The 16,760-nt window shown below is 35.6% G+C and overlaps 1 protein-coding gene across 4 annotated transcripts in view; it reads left to right on the top strand.

Annotated features, from left to right (window-relative positions):
- Positions 1-16,760, top strand: part of LOC126183472 (ecdysone-induced protein 74EF) — a 692,094-nt gene that overhangs the window by 268,610 nt on the left and 406,724 nt on the right. For all 4 annotated transcript variants that reach the window (XM_049925485.1, XM_049925484.1, XM_049925488.1 and 1 more), the window contains 3 exons: positions 1,710-1,843; positions 4,925-5,095; positions 12,880-12,997. In XM_049925485.1, coding sequence (XP_049781442.1) covers positions 1,769-1,843; positions 4,925-5,095; positions 12,880-12,997 — 364 coding nt within the window. In that variant the 5' untranslated portion in view covers positions 1,710-1,768. The remainder of the gene's footprint in view (positions 1-1,709; positions 1,844-4,924; positions 5,096-12,879; positions 12,998-16,760) is intronic.

A 16,760-nucleotide genomic window follows, 5' to 3' on the forward strand; every position in this document is an offset into this window, starting at 1 on the left:
AGATTTACACTAATGAAAAAATTATCAGGATTACAGAACTATAAAAGCTCTCTGTTATGTATAATTCAGTATGGTATGAAGGCCCCATGTGCAATAGCCTGAGCCTCTAAATACAGTGTCATGGAATCAAAGGGGCTGTGGATATATCACTGGGGATTTCTCCTATACACATGTGGTAAAGGAATCCACAAAGTGTCCTGGAGAAGAGAACAAATAAGTTGCTGACCTACAATATTCCTGACATATTTGATTGATGACGTATCATATTTACTTGCAAGCCAGGCGAGAACTGGCAGCCTTCGTTCTTCAATGAAGGCTTGCACATTCTGGGTTAAATTTAGTCAGTACTGTCCTACTGAAATAGGGCACATGGAATGTCTGAAAGAGAGGCACTGACTTGAGCTTTAAAACTTCACTAATGTAGCTGTAGTTGTTCAGATTATTCTCAGTATGTGGAAGTTGAGATCACAGATTGTCTTCAGTGACTCTACGAATCATCACACTTTGTACTTATGCACTGTTTTGTTCAATAGTACTGGCTGCCAAACTGCAGTCACCACAGTAGCATCTAACAAGTATGAGACCATGATTGTAGTACGTTGTGCTTAAGTGGAAACATTACATTTTGCCAGTCAATATGCCAATGATGTGTTAATGTGCACACAGTGCTTTCCAGGATGTTCATGATTTCTGGAGAATGGACAGCAGTCCAGCCTGAAGCAGCCAACGATAAACCATTCCAAACAGGTTCCTACTTGTTATAGTGCCAACCCAATGCTGCAGACAAAACTGAGTGGTCTGTTATGGCCCCACAAACAAACTGGTGTCCTTCCTGTGCTGGAGTCACATTGGATGGTGTAGTACCACCTCATTGCTGTGTTTCATCCTGTTCCATCCACTAGTCCTATGTATTTATCACTACCACAGTATCATGCCCTGTACAAACTGGAAAGTACACCATGACAATTGATTAATTGGGGACTGAGCATTTTACATTAATCAAAGTGACTTGCATTTTCATATTTCCTACTTTGACATTGACAAAACATAATGGCACTCACTGTTACAGACTGGACATAGTGTACTATGGGTCCAGGAATTACTAGGGTTACATGTATATAGTCTCTAGATAATCTTAGTCATTTTGTACTGTAATACTTTTGTACACATTTTCTTAATTCAGAAACATTTCAGTTATTTTTCCATTGTAAGATTCACAACTGTCAGTTTATTTTATTTTATTTGTCAGTGTTTGTTATTAAAGTTCTTCTTTGAAGAGTCAGTGTGCAAAACATGACTGTTTTTGAAAGATTAGATGTTTAATAGCTGCACACAGTTTCAGACAGCATTATGCTAGTCAGGTTGAATTTCATTGTATAACTAGTTATAGTAGCGTAAGTAGTTGCACTATTAATATTGTTGATAAACGTGGAAAATGCCCATAGGTAACTTAGCAAAACTGTTCCCTGCAGTCAGTTCTAACCTTTGAATGAAACTCTTCAATTATTCTCCCTTTGCTATTCAAATGTTTGGCTGATGTAATACGTTATTCAATTTCTAATATCATGGCCCCTTCTTCTCTCAGTTCTGATTTTCAAAGGTAAGGAACTTACACAGCTAGCGTTTTACAGGCCTATGACTGTCTTAATTGAAAATAGGTGCCTACTATAGGATCTATTGAATCTGATAAGATTTGTATTGTATTGCAGGTCGCTCTTGGAACCTAGTGGCTGCGGCGGCGCGGCCAGTCAGCAAGTCTGCTGTAAGCATGCCTTTCATTGACGACGACCTGCTGTGGTGCCCTGACAACGACGGCAAGATGGTGGACCTGTCACAATGCTTGGCAAGTGACTTCTGCTTTCCAGTCAGCTTTTCATTTTTCATCCCTTAAAAGTACACTCTGTGCAGGATTCACAAGGCAATATTGTGCCACACACAATTTTCCACATGAGCAAAGTAGAAGCACTGTTTAAAATGTTTTATAGCTATTTAAATAGAATGATTTTCAGAATTCAAATTCTGCCCGTATAGCTGAATGACTATAAGGTTAATTAAAGTCTGATTCAAACACCAAGGAAAAATCCTAATTATCATTCATGAGCAGTTTTATGCAGGGTGTTCACTACATGGATTAAGTAACATATCATAGTTACCATTTCAAAAATCAAAACATAATCATATTATATCCTGTAAAATGGATCACTGCCAGTTTTATGACAAAATCTGTTATCAAGATGAAGGGTGGATTAAACTCTATAGTCTTTTATTAGGCCTTATTGCAGGTGGTATGCTGTAGTCTTCCTCCCACCTTTTTATTGACATACCCAGCCAGTCATTGGGGATGGGGGAGGGGGGGGGGACCAAAGATGGTTTGATCCCAAAAGAATGTTGTAACTTCGCATTTTTCACATTAACAAATCATTCCCAATGGTAAAAGATGTGATAAGTGACAGAAAAAAATTCTAGGACTGACATAATCTTTGACATTTAAGTTTGTAGTCTGACACTTGTCCACTAAGCTATAGAGCCACTAGAAGTGATGTAATAGAAATCACAGTACAACTAGATATTTTTCATATACTGTAACAGTCTCCATAAAGAGTGTTATGGTGTTTGGAAAAATCCTAACAGTTTCAGATCAAATGTGTAACCTTTGCATTCGTAGTGTGATACTTAACCAGTCAGCTGGGAAACTACAAATTCTATGTATTATTTACATAAGTTTGGATTTAGGTCTTTCAAAACATAATTATACAAAGACATTGATTAAATACTTGTTTACATGTTCCATAGGTCATATTATTTGCAAACATAATGATTTTTGATCTGTGGTTTACACAAAAGCTACACAGAGTTTGTAAAAAACATAATGATGACAATAGTTGAGACATATAAAAGTTATTAATTCACTATTTATTTTTTAACATTTCATCTATAATATAGGAAGATTATTTAATCAGTATTTTAAAATATTATGATTGTCTGTCAGGTGTTTTGTCTCTGTGTGCACAATGGTAAAAAATTTAATTTGACTGTGTTCCATACCTTGCAATTAGTACTGCAATAAGTTATTACTGTACAATTTAATGAGTAAATGTCATTGTTGCTCTAAAAATGAATGAATTGCTGTCAATAAACTTCATTCGCAAATAACTATACTGTAGGACTGTAGTTGATATTTATAGCTGTACTTCTCTAAACTCTAGTCATAATTGTCATTACTTTCATTTTTTCAGTGATATTTATTTCCTAAGTTAGCTGCAACCTCAAAATGTGCTTTATAGCAGATATACCACAACTTACTTTATACTAATTTCAGTGTAGCCTCCAGAAGCTCTTTTACAATAGGACAATATTGTGCCTTATGTGAAATGACTCAAACATGACAATGTCTATAATTTCATAAACCTTTTGGATAGTGAAACTTCCTGGCAGATTAAAACTGTGTGCCCGACCGAGACTCGAACTCGGGACCTTTGCCTTTTGCGGGCAAGTGCTCTACCAACTGAGCTACCGAAAGCTGAGCTACCGAAAGCTCAGTTGGTAGAGCACTTGCCCGCGAAAGGCAAAGGTCCCGAGTTCGAGTCTCGGTCGGGCACACAGTTTTAATCTGCCAGGAAGTTTCATATCAGCGCACACTCCGCTGCAGAGTGAAAATTTCATTCTTTTGGATAGTGTCTGTCATTTCAACATCCTTCCATGATAGATATAATGTGTCATATCTCACTATTTACATACATTTTGTGATGATATGTTGCTTGTTTCAATTCTAAATGCATTGTGAAACTAGTAAAACTATATGAATAAATTTGGTTTGTTGCTGGATGTGAAATGAATTCATCATTAATGTGTAGTATCTCATAAGGGTATTATAGATGAATTCCTGCTATCTTTAAAGCCTAGTATATAAGAGGAACAGTTGATAGACTGAGGCAGTTCATGAAATATTATGCCAGTTTTCCTATATCTGGACAGTACAGTCTACTGATCCAATTTTATACAAGAAAATTTTATAATAATGGGCTGAGCTCATGTCATCCAGTACCCAGTGGTATGATCTAACTTTCTGAAACCATTCTTCTTCTTCTTCTTCTTCTTCTTCTTCTTCTTCTTCTTCTTCTGCACTTTAAAAATCAGATAGCTGTCTTTCCCTTTTTCAAGCTTTAGTCCAGCTTCCCTTTGGTCTTGCCGGACTTCTCCGTCTATTGATTTTATAATACCACTTATTTACAGGCCAGTCATCTTATAGTCTTGCCAAATGTTTTTTTTATTTAAATTACTAAAAATACCTTAATAGCAAGTCTTATCAGCAACTACTATTGTAAATCATTTGTTCATCCAATTTTTGGAAAGGAAAATCTCTGAAATTATTGTAGGAAATAATATGCATATTAAAATGGGCCTACAATATATCGTATATGAGTAATCATTATCCTCCAATATTATTAGTGTATATATATGGTGGTTATAATTAAACTTTCACTACTTGAGAGATCCCCCATCAAGAATGAGTAAACGTAGGACAATGAAACTTTGTGGAAACATTCGTAAGGACATATAGAAGAGAAATAATGAATAAGCTATTGAAAGAAACACATTTTAATTTCCATGTGACAGGGTAAGTTTTGTGTCTGCATCATTTTGTGTATTATCAAACTAGCAAAACTATATGAATAAATCTGGCTTCTTGTTGAAAATGAATTACATGTGGCACTAATGTAACATGTTGCATGAGCTCATTCCAGATGCTCTCCTGCTGTATAAATAAATTGTAAATACTGTACAATTTTGAAAGTACAACACAAAGTAAAATGTAGAAATAATTTTAAAAAAAAAAGTGAATTTAGAATGTGTGTTGGTTTCTCCAGATAAAACTGGTTTTACTTGTATACTGCTAACAGTCAATAATTTGTGTTTGATGTAGGATTCTGGAAATCAGCAGGAAGGAGGGGGGACTGGCCTGGGTGAGCTGTCACAGCAGGATCTCTCAGGACTGGTAGGAGAATTTGAGGAGGAGGTAGATGATGATCTGTTCAAGCAATTGGGAGACACAACATTTGAGTTGGATACATTCTTCCCCGACTTTGTTGACAAGGTAATGTAATTAGCACTGTACTTTATCTGGATGTACCATTACATGTCTACATGTGTAAAGCGTTGTTGGCATAGCAGACAAAAGCCATGAACTGTATAAACATAATAGTGTGCATTTACTTGTTTTTCTTTGATATTTCATATTTGATAAATCTTTTCCAAAGTAATTACTTTAACATGATGTGTTGGCTATGTCATTCTCAGTCTATGCCTGAAGGAACAGTGTATGCAGAAGTATGCAACAGCATTAATATAATTTACACGAGTATAAATTAGTCTCAACTTTTGATATAAGTTAGCACTCAAATGGTATTCAGTTGCCTTTCAGCATATTTCTCATATTCTTTGTAACAGAAATACACATGAAAGATTTTTGGAAGGTGATTGTCATCAGCTGGTAAATAATGTACAAAATGCATATTTGAACCATCAGTTGCTCTGTATACATTTATTATTTGTATGTTTGCTTCTAAAGTCTTGTGTCATGTATTTACATTCATGGCATGTGCTATACATTTTAAGTAATGACTGATGCGATATGGTGACGTAAACCATTTTAACTCTTATCTATGAAGATAGTCCAAGACTGAAACCAGTAGATATTTGGATCCAAAATAAAAGCATCTGATGGTTCAAATATGCATTTTATACACATGAAAGAATCATGCTCTATGTCTAACAAGAGGTTAATGGTGCAGGGGTTTTGCATTATTGTGAACAAAAATAGTTAACAATGTTTGCATTATACCCTCACCATGTTGCGCCTTGAGGGATGCCTGTTTAATTACTACACCAGCAATGGATACTACACTCTCATTTGCATGCAGCTGCTAGTATATCAAACACGTACAGAAAAATTTCCTGGCTGATAAAAATTATGAACTGAATTGGGAATCGAACTTAGACTCTCACTGGAATGCTAGTCCAACAAAATGTGGCAAAGAGCTTGTAAGGAATTTGGAAAGTACTGATAGTTTGAAGCTGTGATGTGAGCTGCCAGGCATGCCTTGCTAGCTCATTCAGTAAACAGAACTTTTTAAGCTGCCAGAAAGTTTCATAACAACAAACATTTTTGTGCAAAGAGAAAAATCTATATACAGACAATAAGAGCTCAGATACAGCTGAAAGAAAACTATCAGATATCAAGTAAATATCTCTTGCAAAATCTTGAGAAACATTTCCTTTATAATGGAAATGGAAATGCCGTGTGGCTAGGGCCACCCGACGGGTAGACCATTGGCCTGGTGCAAGTCTTTCGAGTTGACACCACTTTGGCGACTTGCGTGTCAATGGGGATGAAGGGATGATGATAAGGACAACACAACACCCAGTCTGTGAGTGGAGAAAATCTCTGACCCAGCCAGGAATCAAACTCGGGCCATTAAGCATGGCATTCCGTCATGTTGACCACTCAGCTACTAGAGGCTCCTGTGTAATGAAGTTCAGAATAACCTACACACTTTTTATTTTGCTACTGTGGGAATTATTAATTACTTATTGTATAGAGTAGCACACACTATTATTTCCTATTGCATTCTTCATAATTTAGAGTGGAAGAGTTCTCCGTGTGGGCCACAATGTGAATTACCCTCTCTCATGGACTTTAAAGTGGTACCTAGAGGAGAGCTGGTGATGCAGGAATATGCTTAGTATAACCATATGTATAAGTGTGTACTAATAAAAATATAAAATTAATATACTTTTGTAAAAAAGGAAAATAGGCTTTAGTGTCAAGCTGATAGATGATTATTAAAGATAGACCAGAAGTCCAAACTAGGGAAGGATGGAAAACAAAATTTGTCATGGTCTCCAAAATGACCATTCCAGTATTTGTCTTAAACAGTTTAGGGAAATCTGAGAAAAACTAAATGTGGCTGACTCAATGGGGATTTGAACTACTGCCCATCTGAATATAAGTCCATTGTCTTACTTCTGCACAACATTGATCTCTTAGATCTTTTATAGAAACAATATTAGGATGACATATGGTGTGAACATAGGAATTAGAAGGTATGATTTTTAATCTAAGAGAGAAATAAGTTTTATAATTTGTCAAATCAAGGATAAATTTTGACTAAGATTATAAAAAAAATGCATTGTAAAGGAAATATAGTTTGAGGTAAAAATTTAATAATATCTTTTTAGATACAAACTCTATCATTTCAAACATATACAGGCTGTATGATAATAAATGACAAAAACTGACATGGATGAAAGCATATGACAGTAGAAGCAAAACATTTCCAGTAGACATGGGACTGCAAATGAATCATTCATGACTGTAGAGGTAGAAGCTACCACTGATTTTAGTGTGAAATATTGTCCTACTTAGCACAAATGTATATGAAATGTAAACATATGAATTAAGTTTCCATCTTATGGAGCTCTAATTTTACCCACGGCCTACCTTAATAAGAAATACAATACTGCCTCAGCATATTACATGTCACAATTTGCTGTACATTCAACCCTGTTAAAGGAAATGTTCCATGTGTCATCCTCACATTTGGATGTAATACTGCATTTGTTTCTGTGGTGAGCAACAAATTCTTCAAATAACCCCAGATTGTCTTGCACATATTTCCAAAACTGTAGAAATCACTGCTGCAGTTCTTCAACCACATCAAATGGAAGTGCTGAGATGATCTGACAAAGTAAAATCCAGAGGATTCAGATCAAGTGATCTTGGAAGCTAATGCATAGACCCTGCTCGACCAATCCATCTTGGACCATATTGATGCATTAGATGTTGCCTTACAAAAGGATCAAAATTGGTCGGTGCCCTGTCATGCATCTACCACATTCCCCAAACATGGGCCAAGGGTGATATTTGAGCCCAATTAGATGTACCTTAAATGAAAAGTTTACGTTTCAAATACATTTGTACTAAATACTTCAATATTTAATTCTGGAGTCCATAGCAGCTGGTAATCACACACTTGCAGTTATCTTGCAAACAGTTCATTTGCAGATCCATTTTACTCAATATTTTTGATTCCATTATAATACACTTTCACCAGTCCCAGTTTCACTATTAATTATTGTTATCCTGTATCTTGAATCATAGTAGTCCTTCCTTCCTCTCCAGTGCCGTTTATCCAGGCAGTGGTGTATCAGTGCTGATATGATATTTTTCCAGTTTTTACAGAGAACCAACTGTACCTATATATAGGCTATTTTTATGATGGGGTCACTATTCCCAAAGGTATTTTAATGATACTACCAGCCCCCTTCCATAGTATAAAAGTTTAAGTTAATCTTTTAAATTCAGAGGACATTCTATACTGCAATTCTCTTTAAATTTCACCACACATATGCTACAATAACAAGGGTTTGTGTATTTATGTTTAACATTGATATTAATATGTGCTGTATGTATACTTCTGAACATAAAATGCTCTCCATTTCTATTTTCTGCACATTCTTTCCATTGTATGAGTGTGTGTTTATAATTATAAAGAGAAAATCTGTGTTTCTTTTCATACAAATTTATGTTTAACCTTTTGTGGTTTTTTGAGAATATTTTACACTCACTTTTGTTCTGTTATCTTACAGATCTTTGAAATTTTGAACACTTTCAACCCTGACTGTATTATTATTCATATTTCCATTCCCATTAACCATGTATGAAATGGAATGGTAACTTCTCTATTTATATTTCCATCTCTCCTTATAAACACACACTCCTTGAAAGAGTTAGGGGAACATGACTTTGAACATCTGCCATACTCCACTGAGCAATAATTGAAGACTGTTACCAAATTATACCTTTATTTTTCACAAATTAAATACACAACAAAGCATCATTACGCCCTTGATTGTTTACATAAAAAGAACTGACATGTTTATGCACAATGGGCACTTATCACCAGCCATCGCATTACTTCAATGTCTATGCTTCATAAAGCATCCCTGCTGTTGCTTGCCACATAGTATTAGAAGGAATTCAGGGCCACCACAGTGTGTAGCAGCCACAACAAGGTTTAACAGTGGGCACTTATCACCAGCCATCGCATTACTTCAATGTCTATGCTTCATAAAGCATCCGTGCTGTTGCTTGCCACATAGTATTAGAAGGAATTCAGGGCCACCACAGTGTGTAGCAGCCACAACAAGGTTTAACAGTGTCTGTTCAATGTACTGGCTGGCAGTAAGGTGATCATGGGCAATGACAAATTCATATGGCTGTCAACACTGAAGCCTCCCCACAACATCAAAGAACCTGAGAAATGTCTCAGTTTTCATGACAACATTTGGCAGTCATTACTCACCACAGATCTCTGCGCGCGCGCACACACACACACACACACACACACACACACACACACACACACACACACACACACACACATATATTTGAGGGTATCTGGACTCGTCTGTGAATAACTCATTTGGTCAGTGACAACATTGGAAATGGCAGAACTAAAGGCAAGCTGCAAGATTTTGTCATTTGAAGCAGGGTGCTTGAACAGGACGTCTCAGTCATAAGGTCCTTTCTCGGAATCTGTCCATTACAATCTAATCAGACACATGGCTCGAATGGCCCTTTTGACATTGTCTTTCAGTGTTCTAGCTGTATCCATATAATTCTGAAGTGCAGAGAAGCCAGATGTGGTGCTACAATGTGTCAGTGATATTGTCAAACTTGCCTTATGTACTGACCTGTCTCCCTGTACCATATCAACAACCTATGGAGAGGCATTGGCATCTGCAGCAGCATGACTGAAAGAGCATCCTTTGTAGACGAAACAAACTGAACTTGCAACTTGAACTGCATTAAGATGTTGCCTTGCATGTGATTGGTTGAATTCAACATTCACAAATGAAAACTGCCATCTTTGTACCTCATTAGGAACACTTGGACACCAGTACTCACTTTCTTCAGTGGGGGCACCTGACACTGTAATGCATAACACAGTCGGAAGATGGTGAATGATTTTAATTGTTGCCTACATTGATAGCAAAGATCTCAAGCCATGCAATAAGACCACAGGTACTGCCTGTAACAAAGTAGATTTAACATGCTGGATGTTCATACACTTGTTCCCATAATTCTGTTGAACAGGATGGTAGTGATCAGATCTTTACTCAAGAATTCATAGTCCCTTTTAATGATACTCTAACCAGTAAAATAAGAGTAATTTTAGTGTAATTAAAATCTCATTTGTCCAGCTGTGGACTTTTATTGATTTTGTAAATATTATGATAGTCTCTTACGTCACATTTAGACACCCCTGTACCAACTGCCTCGTGGTGTGTGATAGGCATTTCATAATAATGTACCTGTAACATCCTACAATGTTTGGACAGAAATATGGAGACACCACAAGAAATGCATGCTTGAACATAAATGCAAGTGCTAGCCAAGCCTGTAGATTGTGAATGTTGTATTTGTCCATGAACGGCACCTGTGCAATGTCCTCAATTCATTCCAAGTGTCAGTCAAGGTTAGAACAGTATTCTGTGTAGTTGTGAGTATTTTATGTCAGAGCTACGTGAATTTGAACATGGGTAACTTGTTGGTGCTTGTACAGTGGGTGCTTCTGTAACCAATGGAGCTCAAGTGTTTTGTGTTTCAAAAGGCACTTTATACCATGTATAGGGAAAGCAGAAAAATATCAGCTCCTAATTCAGGATGTGGACAAAAGTGTGTGTTGAATGATTGTGACAGATGGTCATTAAACATGACTGTCACAAAAAAAGAACACAACAGCTGAAAAAGTCACAGCAGAACTGAACATCATATTTGCAAACCCTGTCAGTACCATAACAACTGTAAGGGTGCTCCAGATGTTGGGAATTACAGGGCAAGCTGGAATTCTAAAATCATACATCAGTAATATAAATGCATGTAACAGGAAAACGTGATGCTGAAGCCATGAAACATGGAATATGGAACAATGGAAGAAGGCCATTTTGTCAGATGAGTCTTTTTGTAATCCTGTTTCCAACTTCTGGCGAAGTGTACGTCCCAAGAGTGAAACCAGTTGTGTGTATGGTGGTGATCTGGGCAGCCGTATCATGGTATTCCATGGGCCCCACAGTTACTCCACTATGTTGGATTACTGCCAAGGATTATGTGACATTTTTGGATGATCAGATCTATCCTATGTACAGTGTTTGTTCCCCAGTGGTGATGCTGGTTCCAAGATGACAGGACTGGCTTTGTGGGCATGAAGATAAATTGTCCTGTCTCCCTTCGCCACCACAGTCACCAGATCTCAATATTATTGAAGCTTTGTGGTCTACTTTAGAGAGAAGTGTGCACAATCATCATCCACCTCCACGATTGTTACCTGAACTTGCTACTATTTTGCAGCTGAAATGGTAAAGATTCCCTTGAAAATTGATATTTATCCATTCAGAGATGACTGGAAACTTACTTGAATGCCAACAGTTTTTCTACATCGTATTAAGCATCATAACATGTTGTGGTTTTGGTGTTGTGGTTGTGGTGTATTTTTGTCCACCCCACTATCTAGTATGGGTCCCAGATTGCCAAAGAGTACTTGACAATTGTCAAGTCAGGGTTATGCAAGTAACCGGTTTCATTGGTGATTATTGCTTCATTCAAACTCAGCCAGAATTCCCTATAATTAGTTTTGTTTGCTCCATTTTATATTGTACTAGATGCATTCTCCTTTGTTATGACTGTTCCCAGAGATTGGTTACCAATCATGTAATGAACCAAAAACTGGTCCGTCTTTCTCTTTTCACATATTAAATTACTTTTTTTTCTCCAAGTATCAATAATACTCATGCCTTCCTGCAGTTTTTAATTATTTTCTGTCACTGAAACTTTCCTATGCACAATAGCATCATCCAGGAACAGCCACATGGAACTTCTGATATTGTCCACCATGGTGTTTACCAATATTTTGAAGACCAATGATACTATAATAATCTCTTGGGGTACATCTAAATCTACTTTCATAACTGAAAATTTCTCCTCCTTAAGAATGATGTCCATATTTCTACAGGCCAGTAACTCCTCAGTTTAATCAGAAAGCTGGTTCAATATCATGTAAGGTCATTTTGTCCACCAGAGCGTACCAAACTTGAAATGTTGTGTATGTTTGTGTTTTATATGTGTTTTTTTTTATTTTCAAGGAATATTTATTCCTAACTTATAATTTTCTAGAGTCTTTGAATCTTTCATATCTGCCTTCCTTAATGCCATTACTAACATACATTCCAAGTGCTGCTATCATATTTTTCAACAATTTCATCCTGGATGGAAAAAGTTATAATTAACACAGGATTACATTATTTCTTGAACAAAGCACTGTTAATTTTGATCTATCTGCACAAGGAAAATATATTTTTGTAGTATACTTGCAGGGACTGATTACTGCATAAAATTTCTTACTGAATGCTTGATACTTCTATAATAATATAGTGACTTACATTCAGTGTTACACTTTTCTGATATATTTAAGATATGTTATGAATTTCATCTATATTTCTGCCTTTTTTCACACATATATTATGTAGGTGATGTATCTGTTCTTTGGTTCATGTTTATATCACAGGGACTCAGAATTCTAAGATATACATTTTATACATTAGTGTAGTTTATTACTTGTTATTTTGAGTCATGTGCTTAAAGCCTGTATCTGGAATTATGTGTGCATATATGTCAAACACCTAACACATTATGTAAAGACTTTCACTACAAATTTAATTTTTGTCAATATCTTACTCAATTTTAAAATCTTAGTTCACTAGTGCTCATTTTACAGCCATTCATGACTTATTTAAATTATGCTATTTTATCTTTTGTAGGAAGAAAACAACAACAATGTGTCCCCGGGTTCTGCAGAATCAGTCAATTCTAGTAACGCAAACAAAAGTGCAGTTGCGCGTAAGATGAACATTATTGCTGCAAACCCACTGCTTGCAGGTTTGTTTACATTCAGACCAGTTGACTGTTTGTTCACACAACAGAAGATTATTGTACAAGCATTGATGTGAAGCATTATGTGACTTAACCTTGGACTTAAAGCTAGAGCATAAACAAATTTAATTTTGCAATGGCATGAAAGTCATTAACATTTTGTAAATATAACTATAAAAATTATTAATTCAAGGCCAAATTTGCAGTTTGCTTCATACCACATTTTCATTATAAATTAGTTTACATAAACTAATAATCAGTTCTGAATTAACACTTAAACTGTATCTTGCATTATGAAATGAAATTCTGTACATTATGACACCTGTGTGAGTATAGACCACTGTCTTCACTATTGATCATAGTAGAAGGTGGGAATGCAGTCACATATATTAGTAACAATAAATAAAATAGCTGCAGGCTGCAGTTATGGTGTTAAAAGCTTTATTGCATGTTTGGTTCTGAGACTTCACTCCTCATCCTCAGATGTATCTGTGCACACAGTAAAAACTGTTTTTTAAGATTACATGCATCAATGCATATACAACAAAATATACATCTCTTGTAGAGTCACACTGTAAGCTAATCACTCTACCTGTCCTAAGGTTAAGTTAGAGGTCTTCATGACACATGCCAATACTAGTTGAATTATATTTACTGTCTTTCAATGTTTGTGTCATTAAACATTGTAAAAAATGGTATGACACTGACAACAGCCTTTATACTGACCATTAGTAAATATTAATTGAAGAAGTACACTGGGGTTTAACTATGTATCCTCAAAGGTTATACATTGGAAAAGTGAATATATTTAATATTCTCCCGTGGGAATGTCTCAAGAATGTAGTAGTTCCTATATTCACAACCACTATCTTTTCTGACCCAAAGCGCCATTATATCCTGGAAACTGAGTGATAACATTGTGGAATTACATTAACATTTAAAGACAGAAAATACTGTTGAATTAGTGTTGGCATTTGCTATTAATAATTATATTTCCCATATATTAGGATGTAGCACAGATCTCTAACCTAACTTTAAGACAGGTAAAATGGTTAGCATACAAGAAATGTACATTATGTTGCATATCTACTAACATACATAGTGTTTAAAAAAATATTTTTTAAAAAAATTATGTGCTCAGGTACATATGAAAATGAGACATGAAGTTTCAAAACTGATCATGCAGTTAAGCTTGCAACACCGTAACTCAACCTGAGGCTATTTTATTTATTGCTATAGATTGCACAGAAAAGGCCTTCTTGTTAAACAAAACTACAGGATTACTACTAGCTGATCTTTTAGGCAAATTCTTTCTTCAGAGAGTTGGTTCCAGAAGGGACGTGTGATAGGGATATGGTAGAGGCTCTATTCAGTGAGTAATGATTAATTATCAAATAAATATTTTCCTTCCATCTTGTATTTTCCGTTCATTTAAATTACATGATTCACAACTCTTAACCTTTGAAACTTCCTGCCATACCACACTCACCCACAAGGCTTATAGATGTGTAAGCATGCATGCTAATTTTACACAAGTTACCAGTGTAAGAAAAAGAGCATTTAACTGTACTCACTTTATCACTTTTAAATTTATGCTTTATATGAATCAACAGAAGGCACACCTGTTCATGAATATGAAGGAGACATAACCATAGCTATAAGCTTGTGAAGCCAAGGAAATTTAGGCTAAAGGAAATCCTAACAGGAATCTAGTAGTCCTAACTGTAATTTATTTTCCACATTGTGCATATCAACAGAAAATGGTAGTGGAAACACATTAAAAATTTCTTCTAACTTGTGGAAGTAAACTTTAATGAGTGGGAAATATTGTTTAATATTTTTGCTTGCTTTCTATATTTTGTGTTAACTACCATGTATTACAAAACTGTTGAGCAACTGAAGATTTTAACCTCTTTGATGAAAGTACCTGAAAGCAGAATTCTCATTGCTGCTTTGTCTGTACCCTCATCATCAAATGTCTTTCACTGCAAACCTGGATTGTTAATACACTCCTTTTCAAAGGCTAAAATGTCTTTTTCCTGTCTTGTATCTTTCATTGTAGCTTAAAATGGCAATAAGGCAGTATTAGAAAGGATCCTTTTTTCATATACTAAAAAACAAAATGAAGAAAATTAGCATAAGAAACACAACTTTCTCAGTAACATTACTAGCCATTTCTTTAATTTGATACTCACTTGACCAAATGACACACATGGCCCCTTTTTATTTCTCTGGGCACTGAGGCCTGTTTGCTGCTCAACCCTTCCTTTGTGTGATGAGCAACAATCTATCTGAATTCACATTATCAATATATATGTTGAGTACTCATCCAGAAAATATAAATAAATAGTCATAGCAAAAATATTGATGAAAGCAAAGATAAATCTTACTTTCTTTAGTCCCACCTTATGAGTACTGGTACTTAAATCCATCAGCAAAGCTTTCTTTGATTTCTCTCTTTTCTTGCTAGGCATCGATTATTGTTCCCCTGTGAGGTACTATAATCTCGTGGTTACAGTTGCACCAAAATGAAACTTCCAAAAGAGTAAAAGAAAAACTACTTGAAACATTTTGAACTGCTTGTGGTGTCAATGCACTGTTACCAAGGGATGTCTATGAGATAGGGCACTCTGAATTACCAGTGAGCTGAACATATTGATTTTCAGGCTTTTTCAATCTGATAAAACAGATTTAGGAAATTATGCAAAAAGAAAGTTGAGAAATTATGAAATTTACCTCAAGTCAACATGTCGTTAACAGGTAATACATGTCTATCTGAAAGTTAACATGTCTTCTTTATGGTAAATAGCAATCTGTCTTTTCCTACATTTTTGTGAATACCATAGAGGAATCCACAGCTGACATAAAAATTAAGTTTCTTGTTTTCTCCTAAAATACTATGGATAAAACCAATCAATCAGGTTTTGTGCAAGAGCTGCATACCTGCATTCAAACTGCACATTACCATTCAAGTGAAAAAAAGACAGAGTTTCTTGTGCAGTCAGTGAACACTGCAACACATTCATATACAATGATACCACTGATAAGTATCACTGGATTACTATTTCTGCAGCTTTGTCTCTGACGTGAGGAACATCAAGGCAAATTAGAGCAAAAATTTAAAACAAAATGAATGTTTGCTTGCAAAAACCTTGTAATCTATATAGCAAAATCTGTAGAACATGGGAAAGAGTAATTTTTGATGTCACATCTCAAACGCCTTCTTACCACTTGCACAAAATAACTCAGCGCTTTTGTTGGACTCTTGGACTGGACATAATGACACTTCTGTCTTTAGGAGGAAGACAAAAAGACTGCTAATATAATTCAGATTTCATCTGGAACTAATTGTGTGATTCAACCTCTTGATAAAACAATTTTTCAAGTGTGAAAAGCATTTTTCAGAAAATTGTTGGACAATATAATTTCTGATAGCTCTATGTCACTTCAGGTTTATCAGTGGAAAAGTATTGTTGAACTTCAGTCATTTATGCATTGTCAGTTTGCATCAGCACATTTTACAAATTTTATCATGTCTGCCTGGTACACAGCACAATATGCAGAACAACTTCCATGACCATCTCTTACTCCATTCCAGTTCTGTATAAATAAAACTAGTAATTTCTGTGGAGTGCCTGAATGCATTAATATTTTGTCAAGTGTGCCTGATGTAAGGAAAATGCTTATTTTCATTTTTCTGGCAATTACAGGGAATAAACAAGGAACTGTTTCATTGTTAGCAAAATGTACATTATTCAAAAATTATCAT

This window comes from Schistocerca cancellata, chromosome 4 (assembly GCF_023864275.1).
Source record: "Schistocerca cancellata isolate TAMUIC-IGC-003103 chromosome 4, iqSchCanc2.1, whole genome shotgun sequence".
Classification (NCBI taxonomy): Eukaryota; Metazoa; Arthropoda; class Insecta; order Orthoptera; family Acrididae; genus Schistocerca; species Schistocerca cancellata.